Below are 19860 nucleotides of genomic sequence, written 5' to 3'. Positions count from 1 at the left end.
CAGCTGATCGGAGTCGACGTGGTACCAGCTGTAGAGCTAACCATAGAAGTTGACCATAGCAGATGTGAAGCTGAATCATAGCAGCCGTAGAGCTGAGTGAACAGTATTGCTGGTCGAGTAGCAGGTGATCGGGCGTTGCTAACCGATTTGTGAGCGCTGATTGATTGACTGACCAAGGAATTTAATGGTGACTACCTGGAATACTGACTGCTTGATTGACCAGTGTGTATGGTAGCACATTGTGCTGGATACGGAGTGTGTAACTCCATACATGTAATATTTTTTGCCGTAGGCTAATTTTGGGGTTTGTAATATCCAGTGTTTTGGGATTGTTAAGATATTTCGTATGATATATGTCCCTTTGTTTTCATCATTTTACTATTTGAGTAAAATACTTCATTTGTCAATATCTGAGTATATTCAATTTTATTATTTGAGTAAAACACATTAGTCTTTTCGTCGTGTGAAATTACTGTTTATCATTCACCTTTGTCCTTGTACTGTGTAAGGTCATTTATTTGCATTTCGTTTGTTCCACTATTAGGTTCGTGCGGATTATGTTAATTTGTCCAATATTTGGATCTTAAATCCGCACGTAATAATCATAATTCTTCTCATTCAAGTCATTCATCCTTAAACACTGTATTTGTATCACCATCAAACGTATTCTGTTGTAATTCCGAAATCCAACCCGGTTATCTTGTTACAAACATTATTGAACATCGACGCAGGCTTGAGTAATAGTTGTTACTACTTCCAATAGCATCTTAGAGAAATCAGGTTGGGTTTATGTGATACGAATATCTGTCTTTGTTAGACGGATATGAAAGGAATCAAAATTATTTATTTCCATTTAGAAGGCATATCAACAAAAGCCGCATGATATTAATTGAATTAAGCCAACACAGTTTAAAATTTGATATCATGAAAAGAGGACATCCTGAAGTAAAGGAAGATCAAAATCAATTTACAGATTTGTCTGTGCATGAAATATATTAAAACTACCAAACTATTCAATCAAAACAATGTTTCAAACTATTTTGTGTAACTATGTCTTACAAACAGGATTTGTCACTTGTCCACATATATTTTCTCATCTTCTTCCATTATTTCCTTTCAATAGTTGTATCATCTATTGTGAGGATATATATCACATACGCCGGTGTTCTGATTTCATTTTGTATGTTAAAATCGATGCACTGGAAAGGCATTTAGAAATTGCGAAAACGCTTTGACGAATTTGAATGAGATTATTGCATACTAAAATATGCTTAAACTAATAAATATCTCCCTGGAATTTTTAAATCACTTTTCAGACTTTTTTGAGACAACAGGAAAATGGGGAGCAACGTGTCGGCTCTTAAAGAGCAAGAAAGTGAAAGTGAGTCTGACTTTCTTCAAGAGACAAAAATTGAACAGGTAAATGCGTGTCCTTTAGCTTTCTTAGACTTTGTTTATTTTCAATTCTGATTACTCAGCTACAACTTACTCTCTCTATAAATTGTGAAATAGAAAATACCAAACTATCTGCACAGTTGTAATTAGAACTTTTAGCATAATATTATGACTTTAAAATCATCATTGGGACATATATTAATATACAGAGATCTAAAAATTTGCACAATATATGCAAAATAGATTTAACACAAATTACAAGATATACATGCTAAAACGTGTATGTTCATCCGAATCTTAAATTTACAACACCATTTTTTTTTTACTAACTACTATCTTATACGCAGCCAATTGAAACACATGGAATTTAAACTATAAAAATATCATAAAACGTGTTTATAGATTTCAGAAAATTATATACAATGTCATGCACATGTAAAATTACTCTTTTGTTAGACAGAGGTTCCATTGGATGAACCTGGCTATCCAGAAGCCCGTCCCCCACCTGACAAAAAGAAAGACATATTTAACAGAGAGAACTATATCGATATTGATAATCGAGCACGGAATGTAAGTCAGAAAACGACAGTTACATTCCGTTACGTTGATATTGTGAAGTATATCTCAGATCCTCATGTAGATTACACAAATATATACGTACATACATTGCATTTCAGATGCTTTGATTAATCGCACAATGTCGTTGTACTTGATGGCGCGTGTGTACAGTTGATTATTGGTAATCTTCGGTTTGAGAGAGAGAGAGAGAGAGAGAGAGAGAGAGAGAGAGAGCTTCTTGGAGAACCATCATATCTTATAAATATACCTAGGTCACGTGCTTACAATTTTAATGATTACGGCATTTTCATACTTATTAGAAAAACATATTTTTGTATATACTAATATATTTCAAAGTAAGACCTTGTTTAATTGAAGAATATTGTTCCATTCATATTGCATAACACACAATGGCACTAAGATTTGAAATAAAATAAATAAATGTTGTGGAAAAAGGAAGGTGATAACATGGCATCTTTTGAATCATATCACTTTCAAAGAAAGTCATCGATTTATTAGAAAAAGCTAATAGTACGTATAATGGAAGCAGTCGTATTTAACTAATTTTTGGAAATTTTCAATAAGGTACCGCTAGATAAGGCGAATAGTTATGCAGAATTGATCCAGTGTCTTACAAAAGATCTGACAAATGATCTGCAGAAGTTAAGAGCGATTTTTGTCTGGATTGGGCAACAGAATATAGAAGGTGGAAATTACTCCAATGTCACTTCAGCTGACACACCAAGGGGCTATATGAAACTGATGAAGGAGCACAAAGGATCTTACGCAACATTTCTTGCACTTCTCTGTCGGTAAGTTACAGAATAATAGTATTAAATGTCATTGCTATGCATTTGATGTAATCATCTGAAAGTTGAAATGCAAATGTTGTGTCGCATGATTTTATCAAACATTTTCTGTTAAGTTGTTGTGCTTACTCCTCCCATTCAAGTATGAAAACTGATACTTCATTAATTAAGCACATAATTCTGGAAAGACTTCTTTATGGAACTTCAGTAACGTACTCAAAAGTGTCCTGGTTCAGTATTTTATATGCTTTACTTGTGACGTTTTATTCGATCACTATAGTAACCTGTCAGTATGCGTTATGCTATTGTACAAAACAGCTGTGTCTTGACTCGACACCATGTACAATATTTTCTGTACAACGCATACAGTAAATACGTTTGTACACCAAATGGTATATGCATGTTTTGTTGAACTTTCTCATTTTTGCCCAAAGGTGAATTTGGAAAGAATCATACCTATTTCATATAACTATTATATAATTTAGTATTTTTTTTTAAAGAAGGCTATGAAAAAGGGAAATAATTGCATGCCTTTGATTCACTGTAACAACATACAAAATAATATCCATATGTTGAATATACAGTATCATGAAAACTAACGTAAAACGTATTACATCTAAGAAACATGTTGAATTTATAATCTCTGATATTGCATTTATTCTCTGCCAGATAAATGATATTGATTACAACTAAACTAGTGAGTTTAAATGGACAAAATATGTTGACAAATGAATAAAATGTTACAGAAAAGGCAAATACTATATTGTAATATATATCATTTGTAATACACCCGGTATGGAATTTTATGGGGTCAGTAGGACTCACATCAGGACAGGTTCCATAAACGTCTGTATTGAATCTGAAACAAGCTATACAACCAACTTTTCTGCAAAATGCCTTAATTTTGAAGGTAGATTAATTCGTTTTACTTATTTAGAAAACTTATTTATCGATATGTCTTCCAATTAAGTACGTGACAGAGACGACGTATTTTAATTCGGTTTTGGTAAAACAAAATTCCTGCAAAGTAAGACCGTACTTTATTGATTATTACAAAACTTTATGTTTTATATTTTGCTGACATATCGTTGATTAGTTTTTATGATACATTTAGATGATCAAAAATTCGGTAAATAAGGTAAATGATAAGCATGTAAGATGAGTCTTACTGATCTCCGACTTCGGTGGCTTTGATTTAGTATACAAACTTGAGATCTCTTGTATAATAAATAATGCAGAATACATCTGTTCACACACTTAAGATCACTAGTATCATAAATAATGTAGGATAAGAATAAACATATTCAGACTGATTCATTTGTGTTTTTTTTATGTCACATTAAGCGCGAAGAAACGGAAGAGAGGCGCACCATACTAAACCCACCACAGCTGCGGGTTGGTATTTAAGTCTTTGGATTGGTGTCAAATCATTATAAGGAAGTCAATGTCATAAATATTTTAAAGTGGATAAGTAAATATAGCAATTGGTGCAGCTCTTAAATCACCTTGACAAAACGACATACCACTTGAATTTTACATCGGACCGACGTGAAAAGAGCTGGCCTCCAGCTGATATCCATAATATAAAATATCCCATCAAATTTTTTAATTAAATATCATACTTATGTTATTTCAATTCCTTACCGGATCTTAAATATTTTATTGATTATGTGCAATTTCTGTTTTTACATTTTTAGAGTTTTGCCGTTAACCGGCACAACATAGCTATCATTATGTTGACATGCCGTTCAGCCCAAGGGCATATATTCATATCTGCATTTCGCTATATTAATCTCAAGTAAAAAATGGACATACGAGATACCAATACGGTTTTAATACTAGTTCGAGTTCACAGTTCTCTATAGAACAACGAACAATATAGCAGAATCGAAGTACATGCACCATTTGTCACGAGTCTATGCTCTTAAAATAATTAAATAAGCAACAGAAAAGAGAGAAGACAACAAGCTTTGTAAAATTTAATAAATAATTTATTTCCCTAGAATACAAAGTGAAAAATGAGGACAAAAAGAACCTACGGTATAGCGAATTAAATCCAAAAATAATCAAAGAATTGAAGACACATGTCCTAGTAATAAAAAATCGTGAATCAAACTCAGTTCAAGTCCCGAAGAGATCCAGAATTGAAGGCGATGACGTGTTGTTATAGCCTACGAAGAACTAATGTGCTAACAGACTCTTGTTGAATCACATAAATATTATTTAAAATTTGAATTCAGTATAAATTCCATTGAATGTCTTTAGAAAATAAACACTTGAATTCAATAATTTGAAGAAAAAATAAAATTCAGCCCAAACTGGACACAACATAATACAACCTAAAGTGCTTGTTGTTAAAGTTCTCTGCTTGACCTCAGGTCACATTAGCGTTTTTTTTCAAACAACCAATACCTAATGGAAAATAACCTTCTATAATGATCTAATGAGCCTTGTTAACTTACAACATAATAACCTTTAAAATTCACATGGGAATCTCCAAAATCCCTGACTTTGATCAACATATTTACCTGAATAATAATTTGGTTAATAAGCTCATACACATAGAGAATAATGAAGCTTTTATTAGTTGTTTACATAACGAACAATTACTTTTTGAAAGGTCAATCAGGTCAAGCAGAAATGAATTCAATTTTGGACAAGATCAAGTCCTGTAAACAATGTTACATTACAGTAGCATATAATGAAATAAAAAATTAAATTTAACAGACAAGTAATCAAATAAACTCTACATAACACGTTATTGGGCCCATATGGTCTATATAAAAACAATCAATATTTATTTCTTTTTTTCATCGTTTTCTTCATTCAAAATCCCGTTGAAGGAATGAAAGTATTATTTGTGGAAGTTACATGTCAATTATAACAGCACATGTAATCGAAATAAATATTATTGACTAGCAGTGAGGAAAATATAAACCGTTATTGGTTGATATAGTTTTATTTTTAATAAGAAACTACAGGTTTGTACGTAGAACTCGTTAAAGACTGAAGTTCCAAAAATATTTTCAGTTCTTGAAATAAAATATACTTTCAGTGCCGCCAAAATACCGTGCGTCATTGTGATTGGGAAGGCAAAGAGTGCCGCATATGAGGTGGGTATGACAGAGGAGGAATGCCTGCGTTTGGACAATTCCTGGAACGCCGTGTATGTCAGCGGTGGATGGAGATTGGTCTTCCCGTTTTGGGCATGCAGGGCTCTGGTAGGTCATGCTGCAGGAGGATTTGTAAAAATTGAGGCAGGAGGTGAGACTTCAGCAAATGTTTATCTTGGATGTAGGGTAGTTTGCAGAAATTCCAACCATGTTTAAATTAAAGGAAGTTATGCGTTGGATGTGAATGTAGAATAAAGAATGTAAACCCTATATCTTTTTTCTATTTGCATGTTAAGGGAAGATCAATCCTAACACAGTGTTACCGATAATCAGTAGTCTGGATCTTAACTCGTGTACATCAAATATAGTATAATAATAGACCTCGATCAGATGGATCTGAGGATAAACATTTTAGCTCCACTGTAGATAAAGTAAGATATACGCCTATACTCAAATCATATAATCCAAATTAGTATGAAACATTGTACGAAGAGCAAGTTATGAGAGAAAAATATTATATACACCAAGATGTCACACATAGATAGGTAACCAAAGTTATAAATTAAGGAAAGTGAGCACAGATAAATAGCCCTTTTGCTTCACGTACAGGGAAGCCGGTCAGACAGAAAGAAAAAGCTTCAGAGGGCGTAACGGTACGACAACTCAACGAATACTATTTCCTTACGAATCCGGAGAATTTGATTTTCTCTTGCTTTCCAAACGATAAAAAATGGCAGCTGCTGGGAAGTCCATGGTCATTTCAGACATTTGCTGAAGTTCCTCATTGCAGACAAACTTACTTTGAAGACAAAGTTTCGATCAAAAGTAGTTTTAACTGCAGACTTCAAACAGCCGATGGCGAATGTACTGTATCGGTCAGAGGCAAGAGAGACTACTTTTTTGATTATGAACTATATTACAACGAAAAGGAATCTATGAAACCTATTTCTCAGGAACTGCAACTGCAAAGATTTGTTTTCAAGAAAAACGAGGAATCAGGCGTAGAATTCACAGCTAGATTCATACAAGCAGGAGTTTACAAGTTAGTAATTGTTGGAGGAGAGAATCCAAGCTCCAAAACGGATCTATGCAGTTTCAAAATAGGATGCAAAGATCCAAAAGAAAATTGCCAACCTCTTCCAGTAAATCCTCCAATAGGATATGGCCCATCTAGCGAAATGAAGAAGATGGGAGTAGAAGCACTGTCCCACAAAACAGGAATTGTCAAAATCCAGGCTTGCAAAGAAATTACAATGACATTTGCCATGAAAAGAAACGCTGCAATCGAAAGTATGCTTGTTCATAATTCACTGGGAAAAGAAGAGCTTCAGCGCTTCATCACACAGACAACTGTAGAGAGAAAAATGTCAATACGAATACGAGTCATCCAAAGAGGAGAATATGCCCTACAAATGTTTGCTAAACCAGAGGATTCCTCTCAAGAACGCCAGAACATATGCAACTATCTGCTAACATCTGAAACGGGAAGGAAACGAACAAGAACATACGAGGTAATGACAAAAGTATATCTGTACAGATTTAAAGAAAGATGATACGGAAATTGCTTAAACTGATATAAACGACTATAAAATTCCGATTTGCTCTATATTTTAATGAGGCGTAATTTTAAAAGCTGTCTCTTAAAAAGCTATAGGTTCCCTGGAAATAAAATATATTTTGACATTGAATATATCTCCGTTAAATAATAATCTCTCTGTAAACTGATGAATAGACTGAATTATGAAGTGTAATTTGATACTAAAGTGTCTTTCTGCAGAATGCTAAGGAAAAGAAAGCACGAAACAGATTGAATGAATTAACAATGACCCGGATGGATATAGATGGCCTAGAAAGGGCAATAGAAACTTTTCAAGACCTTGCTCTTGAAGATAAAGGGGATCTCTCGAAAGCAATCGATGCTTTGGAGCTGCTAAGAGCAGGAAAAGGTAAGTGTTATAGTGTGCCACTATAGGGACATATTAAAAGAGTCGACAATTTATAGGAACAAATGCTAAAATCGATGAAAAAAGTTTATTGGCGAAACAATGTCTAAATATGTTTTGGATACAAATAGGATTTTATCACAGAGACACTGAATGGCCGAACAATACATTGTTACATTTTTAGAAGTGGTTGTCCTCAAAGGGAATATTGTAGAAGAGGTTGATCTACAATGGGCAAAAGTTTATAGACTCAGGCGGGAATTTGACATGAGCATGCACTATATTCCTAAATGAGATTTTAACCTGGGCAACTTAACTATCTGACGATGATATAATCAAAGGGTTGAAAGTTCATTGGGACAAAAGGGATTTAAACATGGGACAATTTAGAGTCCAACGTGTATGGAGACAAACGAGATTCTAATACTGGAAAAAGGTGTAGGGGATTTTAACAAGGGAAAGTTTCAGTTCGGAGTTTATAGCCCCTCTGAGAACTTAACATGGGAATAGTTATTTACTATCCTGGACATAGTTATATACTTTCCAATACTTAATTATCTACTACCCAATACCTGCAATATAGCATCTACACGCCAAGTGTAATGAACAATATATATATATATATATATATATATATATATATATATATATATATATATATATATATATATATATATATATATATATATATATATATATATATATACACATATATGTATATAAATGAGAAGGGTTTAATGCTTATACAGCTATACCTTTAACACACTGATGTTTTAACTTTTTGTCTTTTTGTGGAAGACAAATACACGCACAAACATTTTCTAGAATTGCTTTGATCTCTTACAAATGAAATACTCAAATGATTCCTAAATGAAACGAAAACCAAATCCATCCATTATGATTAGCCCTTTTGTGTGATAGCACGTGGAGAACGTGTGTATAAAAAATCAAATCATCTGTTTGTGCCAGATTTGTTTGGTATATTGAGTCATTAAAGCAGCCACTGTAAATGTGACTTTGCATCAAGGAGATAAAGAAGTGGACAAATTTTACAATGCAGTTGTATTGATGACATCCTTCCAAGTCATTGAAATGCATCGGCACTAACAAAACCAATGCTAGCTTCTTTTATAAGCAATGTGATTGTTGTAAACGTCTTAGGCATCATTTGGAAAGAAAATAACCCCAAAACTGTATGAACCAAATCATATGTTGAAAGAAAAGAACATGAACGTTTTAAAGAATCTTTATACTTGCCTGAGTTACAACGAATAAAGAAGATAGAAGAGGACGTATACGATATCGAAATCATTTTCATGCGAAGAATATGTGAGGTGGGAAAACATCGAATTCTAGAATTGAAAGTTTGTTGGAATGGATATCCATCCAGTTTTAATTCTTGGATTGCTGCTTAATACGTCAATGACTGTAAAAAAATGAGTATAAGTTATCGCCATGCCGCTAAACGCTTCATATCCTTCTCAGAGCTACTGAAGAGGGTTTGTGACAGTGTCTAAAAATCAAATCGTCTTTTAGTGCTAGATTTGTGTGGTATGTTGTGTCATTAGAGACGATATTGGAAATTTGACTTTACAGCAAGGAGGCAAAGAATTGTAAACAAATTTATTCAGCAGTTATATAGGTTAAATCCTTCTCGGTCCGTAGTAGAAATACTTCGACAGTAACAACAACAACGCTAGCTTGGCCACCTATGCCAGCCATACCAACAACTCTTCTAGTCGCAGCATCAGATCTCATCGTTTTGAAAATCATTCTACTTTGACAGCGAGTGACTCTTCGGAGACCATAGCCATTTAACTATGAATGATCAATTCTAATCAACATTCCTGAGTAAGAATTCCTTGGAAGTATTTCACAACAACGCATAGTGCTCATCTGCAACCAAATTACCCATGTCCATACAATTAGATCACAGCGTTCAAAGGGTAGTAAATTTGTCAGAAATCAAACTGTACATGTCATTTCCTATCTTTTTTATATGGCTTTTTTTTTGGCTGGATGGTTTGTTATTCTGGTGGAAACACGAGCCGCGTTCAAAAGAATTTACAACAATGATTGATTCTACAATTAATTTAGCAACCTTACCGAATTAAGATAATATCTAAATTTAATGTTTCAGTACTCTAAAGTTTTAGAGTACAAAATTTTGGAAACACAGAATTTTTACAATGAAAGAGAAACACGTGCCACGTTCACCGAGATTTGTAAATCATCACTATTTTTCTGTCAGTAAATCGTATTTTGACAGAATCAATATTAGTATAAAACGAGATTTGGGAAGGCAATACTACTCTCCATTGAAAGGTCATCGTGAAACTACATTTTCTATAACGATTATGCAGCAAATTGTAACAAATGCATCCAATATAATAAAGAGTCTATCGACAATGAGGTCATACTTTAGGATATTTGTTAAAATCGGCTTTTCACACTGTAACATCCATCTTTAAACCGATGGCTACTCGAGGATTACATGTTTTAAAGAATGCAATCAATTCTTTTCGCAAGGACAAAATATTTTTTCAAAACCTACTCATCAGCAATCATAGACCTAAAGATGGTCTGAAGAAATACAAACAGGAGAAAAATGTGTTCATTAAAATGGTAAAGATATTGTAAAGCGTCCAGACACATATAAAGTTCCTTCACACTTCTGGCGAAAGCATTGCATCATCCTCTAAGTCACAGTAAGGACAAGGCAGACCAAGTCTTGGAAAACCCTTCAGGCCTCTGTGACACGATCATAAAAAATTGAAAAGAAGAAAAACTTCCAGTGTGAACTAATGACTTATCATTACAGGTGAAATCGACAGATCCTTGGAAATTTCATTAATTCTTACTCGCAGTTCATGCACTACCCTGTCATAACTGAGAAGACAGTCATCGTCCAGGAACCCACTGAGTAACTGCACAATTTACCAATAACCACAGGGTGGAATATTTTGATTCTTATGGATGGATTGCCTCCTCTGGTAGTCTACATTACTGAATGTTCTCTACTCAGTTCAATAATGTGTAATCAAAAAGAGCAAATTATATTGTGTGTATTTTCTTTATCAAAGCAGTCTTGGATTTTCATTAGATATCTTTGTGACTCTGAGAACCCTAGAAACGATAGAAAGTGGATTATGTGAATTTTAGGGCTATCTATTTTCTTTAGTCTTAAAACGCAGTGTACATCGACGGTAAAATGACACCATACTATATCATTGGAAGTCTAGTCTGACTCTAAAAAGTTGTCAACATTGCAAATACGTGCATATTATTGGTTTTTTTGGGGTATTTGTTGGAAGAAAATCGTGTTGACGTGTTTCTTTTTGTTAAAAATATATATTTATATATTTTTAATATTCTCTGTTGATCTCCATAAACAGCAAACCTTTTCCATTCACATTAGCGTAGCAAACCTAAGCTTTGGCGTGGTGTGATACTATCTTTGGATAGGGTGTATATGCTGATAAATAGTTATCAAAAAGTAGGTGCTGGATAGGAATAACGAAGTAGATGTTGGATAGTAATGAAACTCCGTCTGTTGGGTAGAACTGAAAATATATATGTTGAATAATAACACAATTTAGGTTTTGTTTGATAATTAAAATTTAGGTATTGGACAGTAATTTTAACATCATATTCTCCATTGTTTCCACACAGTACCTTTTTTCTCAAGAATAAAATTTATAGGGACAATATTAAATATTATGTCACTTTTTAACATCAAATTTCTCGTAGTTCGTATATTATTACCTCTTCTACGCGGGTATAGTGTCCATAAATAGTTATAATCTTGCTTGATTGAATATGTTTTTGTGACGATAGCTTGTATCTAAACACTCACATTCTTGTTTGGTTTGATAGTTGTATGTATTTTCCCCTTCTTACAACATCCTTTACATTTCGTAAGATAGTAGGTGTGGTATTTTTAGTCATTGCATACAGTGCATTGTATAATAATCAAAATGTGTTTGCTGGATTAGAATGCACAATCATGTTTTGGATAGTATACTTAGTGTGTTGGATAGTAATTAATAAGTGGTGTGTTAGCAATAAATCAAAAATTGGATGATGTATAGAAAGATAAAACAATTTTTTATTGTATAGGTTGGAAAAAGCATGGGTTCTATAGTAGATAAAACTTCGAATATGACCATTCCCGTTTGTGTTCATAAACATTAGACCTCTTTGGTGCTATCCACTTATGACCCAAGCTTTTCATTTAAAATCCCGTTTGTCACATAACAAACTCGACCATCCATTCCTCCATGTTAAAGATCCCTTTTGTTCCCATTTTAAAATCCTGTTTAGGCACACACACACACACACACACGCACACACACACACACACATATATATATATATATATATATATATATATATATATATATATATATATATATATATATATATATATATATATATATATATATATATATATATATATATATATATATATATATATATAAAGCAAATTATTTCATTGCATTGTAGACAATGCAAGAAGTCTTGATTTTCATTGATGGGTTTTCAAAAAGGCACCGGTTTTATGAAATTCATTGCCAAAATCTTGACTGAAAATAGAATTCGTAAAAAGTTTATATACTCGTAACTTTAAAATTGTGTAGACCTGCAAAGGTAACATTCTCGAGAAAGGTTGTTCCTACTCTTCTAAACCATTTCCTTTTCATATATTTGGCATTGGTTTTGAATATAATACTATAATATTTACACAGGTGGCAAAAAATATGTTACTCATATGACGCAATGAAAGCGCTGAATCTAAAGGTTATTACACTGGCTGAAAAGGTGTTTTTGTTCAGTATCATTTTAGACTTTAGCTGGAAGTATCACAAAACTATTTATACGAGATTTTGCAGACTCTGTTGGAGCCTTTATGGCACTTTATTCTATAGTGTGATAGTTATTATTTTATATTATTAACTACACACGCTTTTCTATATTTACATTCTACAGATACGTGACAATGATGTTTTAAAGAGTACTAACTAATACAGAAAACCGTATTATAACGACAATTTTCACATATAATCATGTCTAACGTTTTCGCATTATATGTACTTCTCATTCTAATAAAAACAGATTTTTATGAATTTCACTTATTCATTCTCATTTTAGATTTAAAAGATGCCCTACTGAAAAGGCGCATAGATTGCTTAGACAGGGCAATAGAACAGGCAAAAAAGAATAAATTCCAAAATAAGCTTCAGTCTCAAATTTCTGAAGCAGAGGCACTAAGAGACCTTTTGAGAAATCTGAAGACATACATTCACGATGTTCTGGACATGAAGCAGAGAACAATATCAGAAATTAAGAGTTACAAACAACCCCCACAAGTTGTACACGATGTCATGATGGCGACCTACATCTTGCTTGGGGAAAGTCGACAGGAATTAGAGGTTTGCACATCTTGCTACATGTATAGGTTGAGTCTGAAAGTTGCGTCAGTCACGTCCACATCCCTGACCAAAGACTTTTCTGGGTGTATATACTTAGACCATGGTTGTAGCATGTGTGTCTGTCGCCAATAAACAAGAAGTGAACCAAAGAAGAGTCTCTTTTCTGAGTTCATAACTGCGAGACTCTGGGTATATTATAAATCTAGGTTCTTTTTCAAGTTAAAATATATATACATATACACTACTATAATTGTGCATGCTGAAAACTGGGTTCGCAAAGTCTTCCAAAAACAAAACTATAGCAGAAGTCGAACTTATGTATTACATTTCCAGAAGCAAATGTTTCTCTAAAAACCAAAATGTTATTTCAAAGAAATTTTTCATTTTCAAAAATAATTATTTAAACTAGGTATCATTGAGGTATACTATACTGGTAACATACTAATTTTCTATGGAAAGACATTCACTTCCACTTGTAAATTATCCAGTGTTATCCAGAACATCCTCGTCTGTTTCTCACGCGAATCGAGTAACTTTGATTCTGTGAAAGGCAATCGTAATGATACTTCCCAACTTAGTCTGGTTGTATTTTTAAAGGATAGCTCTTTATAAAATAGGTATTGAAAACAATAATCTACAACATTTCAATGATGAATTGAATTCTTACGTTCGAATTCTTATGACATCATTGCAGGTTTTTAATTAAAAAACCGGAAGAAATCATTCGGGTTCAATAGACTCTGTAGATACTATTGTTTACATTGCTATTGCGATGACATCATAGCGACGTTAATATAATATTACGTACATAATAGCAACCACAGCTTGAGAACACCTGAAAATGGACACTGTTGACGTCTGGCGTCTTTTTTTCTGGCATGCGGCCAACAAGGCCATAAAAGTTTGAAAGAAACGTAGTTATCTATGCTAAAGTCAGAATCTAATATATTTAATTTAGCGAAGCAATTTGTTTTAATAAAACTGAATGACTGTCCTTATATACTTTCCCTAATCTTATTAGCAAGCAAATATCCTATTCAAGATTTCCAGATTAGCTTTAGTTTATTCTGGTCAGAGTAAGCGGATGTTTAACTTGTACTTTACATATTTCAGAACTGGGAAAAGATCGTATCCCTTTTGGGGTTAACTGGTACACAAGGTCTGCTAAGACGAGTCAGGGATTTTGATCCGATGAAGGTTGGTGCTGAAACATACGATGATGTCCAAAGCCTTCTCAAGAAGCACACAGAAGACGATGTAAGAACGGCTAGTGCTGGTGCTGGAACATTCTATGTTTGGGTAAGGCATTGAGTATATACTTGCTTATAACGGGTACTTTATAGGTCCTTTATCTACCGCCTGTAAATGTGCTAGATTCGCAATCACTGGGTTACAGTCCCGTCACACATTTAACCAACCAATCAATTATGACTATCAAGTAGCCAATCGATTTTAACTTTAATTCATACAAATACACATTAAGGACTTAAATACTTTATTCTGGAAACTATTTACCTATGTCATCGTATTGTCTAAATATGTATAGATATTAGCATATAGTGACGAAATACGGCACTTTATCTTGATACTATTGTTTTGTTTCTTTTTCAGATGTTAAAGGTCTCTGAAACTATGATCACTGTATTCTCTAGTGCGTAGTATTCGTTGAGAAAAAAACTGTTCAGAAAATCACAAGTAAATTCATATACATGGATACCTGTACAAGGCCAGTTTCAAGCACGCTTTACGTAATGATCGTACAAATATAAGAACTTCTGTTTAACTGGAAACCGAAAAGGTTTCTAAGGTTTGAAGAAATATATGTATGATATCCATAAGTTGATTGGTATATGTCTCACAGAGTGATGCCAATGAGGGCGTCTTTAACTTTATTCGCTGCGATAGGTATATAATGGAAGGTGTAAATCTGATAGTATATCTTTGCTTCTTTTTCTACAAGAGAAGAAAGATAACACCTAATTATATATTAACACGTGGTGACAGCTGCTATATTGATAGGTAGCAAGTTCGTACATTTATATATCATAGGCAGGGGAGGTAAATCGTCTAACCTGCCTCCAAAGGTAATGCTAGATGGCATATGTCAAGTTTGGGTAATGTATCAAACATTTTGATAAGCAGAAGATACAAAGCTGAGCTCTTAGACTTTGAAGAGATACAATATATATCGTGTAGTGAAAATTTCAAATTCATGAAGTTAGTTTGTAATGACCTTGATGAAACAATATTTCTAAAATCGTCATGTCATGAAACTTCAGGATGCTTCTTTGAACTTAAATGTCTTTATTGATAACAAGCTTCTTTGCACTTAAATGTCTTTATTGATAACAATCATACGACAGTTTCAGAGGATTACTCAAGGATTTTGTCAACCGGATATTATCCTGTAGGGGTCTGTGACCATACTGCAAATAACATCAATATTCAAAGAACTACGTAATAAAATAAGCACCATTCTCATAACGATGGCATGAAACAATGGGACAAACAGAAATTTGCACATGCAAAGTGTGTAGGATGTGTGGTATTGATGGATTCGATAGATGCTATTTTAAAATTTCAATGTAAAACTGTACAGACAACCAGTAATATATATAATTATATCTTTAGAAAGGGTGTATATATATATATATATATATATATATATATATATATATATATATATATATATATATATATATATATATATAACACAAATATATTTTTGTATTAAATTTTATAAAAGTTTATGCAATGCCTTGGTATTGAACTGATTGGGATACAAAGTATCTAACCTATGAATCCAGTAACTTTCTGTAATCAGTATATTCAGCTCTCCATTCACAAAATCACGTAAAGAGTGATTATTTGTATTATAAAGTCTTAAAACGTTAGAGGAAAACTGAAGATCTATAACACTTTTTACATGAATGCGATGATTACTCATTTTCTTAGAAACTTATTGAATTGTTTGTCCAACATACTGCATGTTACATGATGTACATGTTATATAATAATCTACTTCAGTTAATATACAGTCAGTGTTATAACGAATAGAAAACACTTTTTTGTATTGGAGCTGCTAAATGAGTTACTTTCTCCAATATTTATACATTGACATCAGGGACGTATGTTACATTTAGATGATAAAACATATTTTTATATTTTCTGTCGGTTTAGTTCTGATAAAAAATCTTGCAAATTCTTAGGCTTTTATAGGCAAGAACTGGCATGTTTTTGTAAATTGTTTTCACGCTGGTTTTATTCGATAAATTGAGGAGATTTCAATATTTAATAATCCTAAGGTCTATATTTGGTAGCTACGGATTATATTGTATTATGAAAAGCATTGTATTTGTCTCCTTCGTATATTTTGATGTGTTTATAGCCTCGATTTGAGTAAAATTGCGGGTTTTTCTAATGCAGAATCAATTAAATGTAAAGGATAATTTCTACTTTGAAAATATGTTTTTGATTCATTCAAAGAATGTTGTAATTGACAATCATCTGAAATGATACGCCTGGCTAGAAAGCATGGGGAAAGGGGTATATATTAAACGAGACAAACGTAAAATAAGAAGCACAATTGGTCGACTATACTGTAAGCAGAAACACAGAACACCGACTTTTAAAGATCAGACAAAATAGTATGAAACCTTTCATATACCGTCTTGCAAAATATGATCATCTTCGCATGTTATCATATTCTAAAAGAACTCAAACTATCTATGAATTGAAATGTTTGCTACTGAATTGTTCTGTACAACATAATTCGAAGCATATATTGTCAAACGTGTTACGTCTGTTTGCAGTCAAAGCACGTGTGAAATCGTTTCCACATATTACGACTTTATGGTCTTAAATGTTGTAACCGAAAGAAGCGTCACCAAAAAGGTTATTAGATAAAAAAATAATTTTCTAAAATCTTCGTTACAAAGTGAAAATTTATTCAGCATTTTCATTATTGTTGTTTAAATTCCAAACAATGCTGAAAGTTCTATTACAAGTCCAAAATTATAGAATGTTCCGAATGAATTCCAATAATGAATGTTTTGATGTACCAATATTCTTGAACAGGTTGAAGTACCAACAATCTTGATGTGCCAAAATTAGATACTCCAAGATGTCTTTGAATGAATTTACAATAATCCTAAAGTTGTCATTTTGTCCGAAATGTCAATAATCAAATTTTAATTCCAAAGAATAATTTATAAATAGATGATGCATAACACGCCATTATGAAGCAGGAGTTGTATACCATTTAGAAAACATTTAGTTATTGCTCTTTGAGTAGGCATAACTCAGTGTTACAATGGCGAGGACGAAATATTGTGCAGACAGATTTACATGTGTATTAGACAATAGTTATATTTTACCCTTGAGCCGATACGAGACTTGTAAAGCTTGCAAACATATACTGGTCAAGAACGTTCTTGCTTAAATTTGAGATACCCTAGTCATCAAACATTTCGTTCTTTATTTTGCAAATTTGTGATATGATATTATAATATAAAGCAATCAATAGTATAGATAATTTATGACATTCCGAGGATAAGTACTTTTGTTCTTAGTTTCCGAATGCTGACAATTTTTTTTTCCAGCTTTGATGATAAGGAAATAAAAAAGGAACTGACATTTTCGCTTTTTCCTTCTTTCTATGAGCTTAGCATGTCACTGCAAATGAGACCCGCCTCCGGTCTTCTCCCCCACCAACTCAGGAAACACACACAATCACACAGATCACCGGCAGGAAACTATGGGAACTTTTGACCGCTCCGGTGGCATAGTGGTTAGAACATCCGCCTCGGATGAGGGACATCGCTGATTCAAACCCCGACCGAGTCATACCAAAGACTTACATAAATGGTACCAACAACTCCCTCGCTAGGTGCTCTGCATTGAAGAGGTTAAGTGCTAGGATTGGTCGGCCTGGTGTCAGGATAATGTGTCTGGGTCGGACATGATGCAACATGTCTGCGGCATGATGCCCCACTGCTAGAAGGGTCCGTTCGCGAAAAGAAACCTTCCTACGAAAATTGAAAATACAAGGTCAATAACGCCAAAATGAAGCCTCTAACCGACCGAGATTTCTCTAAATGGATTACTTTATTTTTACGCTTGTGTTTTTGTGTTCCTTTACTCATTGTTGGTCGTCACCCTCCCTTCTGCTGTATTGTGTGAATAATTAAATCATTATTATATCAATAATGGAATCTTACACAGCTAGATTATATTGAGAGCGACTAGAGGCAATTAAGAAATATCTCCCCAACCGTGATTCTGTCAAGCAACAACTACAAGAGCGTTAGGAGTCTAAGGTGGAATTTATAGAGGGTGCAGAACAACTATTTGAACCTGTTACAAAGGCTACCAAAGGTCTTCTTCCCACGTTGGAGCAGACCGCTAAAGCAACTGGAAAAATAGCAGAAAGAACTAAAAAACAAAATGGTTCTACAAGAATTTCCTGGTGAAATAACTGCTGCTCAACCAATGCGAGAAATACTTGAAGATATTGACCAAGCTCGTGCTGAAAAAGGTGATATACGGATCGTGTATCAGAACCAGAACCAAAACAAATAAAAGAAAAAATTGAATTAATAAATAAATTTACCGACAAAAGCATTACTGCCATAAGAGGTATTAAAAACTTGGATCAATTATCTAAAATAGCAGCGGCAAGTTTTAGCAACAAAAACATTTTTAAAACTTGAGTATGCTAATAAGCTGTGGATCAAAAACTTTGTACAAATTGATATTTCGAATATATTATGACGTCGATCAGGCCATAGATAGTGATATAATATATATTCCATTTATCGATGGAATAGATAGATATATCTCATTTTTACAACGAAAACTACATCCACAATCACAACAACGGCCACCTCAGCAACAACCTCCTCAGCCACAACCTCTTCAACCAGAAGCTAAAGTTAATGGTATGGATAAATTTACGTCTGAAGGTATTAGCGCTATCAGGGATCCGGAACAAATAGTAAATATTGCCGCGTACGGATACGATGAAATAAAGAAATACGTACAACCCAAATAAGTTAAATCTCTGAAGCGTGAAATTTAGATTAAAGATGTATATAGCGTCGCTAATAACGTACAGTCTATCAAAAAGGATGATACAAATTTTACTAAATTTAAACAGAAAGTAGAACAAAACATGGAATCAGACTCTGCAGCAGGTAATAAAGAAGAATGTTATGATACAGATCCTGGCTCCAGTGCCACTGGAAGTGGTATTGCTACTCGAGGAAGTGATCTTATTACTCCATGTCCCAGCAACGTCGTTGCCGATGCTGAACGACTAGAGATTTTGATTGGCAGAAAACAAGCTGCAAATAATTCCCTAGAACTCATTAATGAAGCAGCTGATATTTGCCAACGATTATTTATAGGCGGTATCATGGACAATAATATTTATCAGTCTCTCATTGATAAAATCGTTGATGATTATCACAGTGATTGAGGGCATACAATTAGATCAGTGACAAGAAAATATGATGATTATACATAATGCTCAACGTGGACCGATCACGGTCAGGGTGATTAATTGGCAATTACCGGAATACAAAGTGATCTACGGTAATGGAGTCGGTGA

At 33.5% G+C, this 19860-nt stretch overlaps 1 protein-coding gene across 1 annotated transcript; it reads left to right on the top strand.

Annotated features, from left to right (window-relative positions):
- Positions 1 to 1334: 1334 nt before the first annotated feature.
- LOC149802107 (hillarin-like) lies at positions 1335 to 17885 on the top strand. The gene is made up of 9 exons (XM_089954385.1): positions 1335 to 1419; positions 1852 to 1965; positions 2539 to 2765; positions 5818 to 6026; positions 6485 to 7386; positions 7653 to 7821; positions 12970 to 13250; positions 14364 to 14549; positions 14862 to 17885. The coding sequence occupies exons 1-9, from the start codon at positions 1339 to 1341 to the stop codon at positions 14907 to 14909; spliced, it is 2217 nt and encodes a 738-aa protein (XP_089810511.1). The 5' UTR covers positions 1335 to 1338; the 3' UTR covers positions 14910 to 17885.
- The last annotated feature ends 1975 nt before the right edge of the window (positions 17886 to 19860 follow it).

This window comes from Sinohyriopsis cumingii, chromosome 4 (genome assembly GCF_028554795.1).
Source record: "Sinohyriopsis cumingii isolate HCF-2022 chromosome 4, ASM2855479v2, whole genome shotgun sequence".
Taxonomy (NCBI): Eukaryota; Metazoa; Mollusca; class Bivalvia; order Unionida; family Unionidae; genus Sinohyriopsis; species Sinohyriopsis cumingii.
The sequence above is the reverse complement of the archived record's forward strand: the minus strand, read 5'-3'. Positions and strand labels throughout refer to the sequence as shown.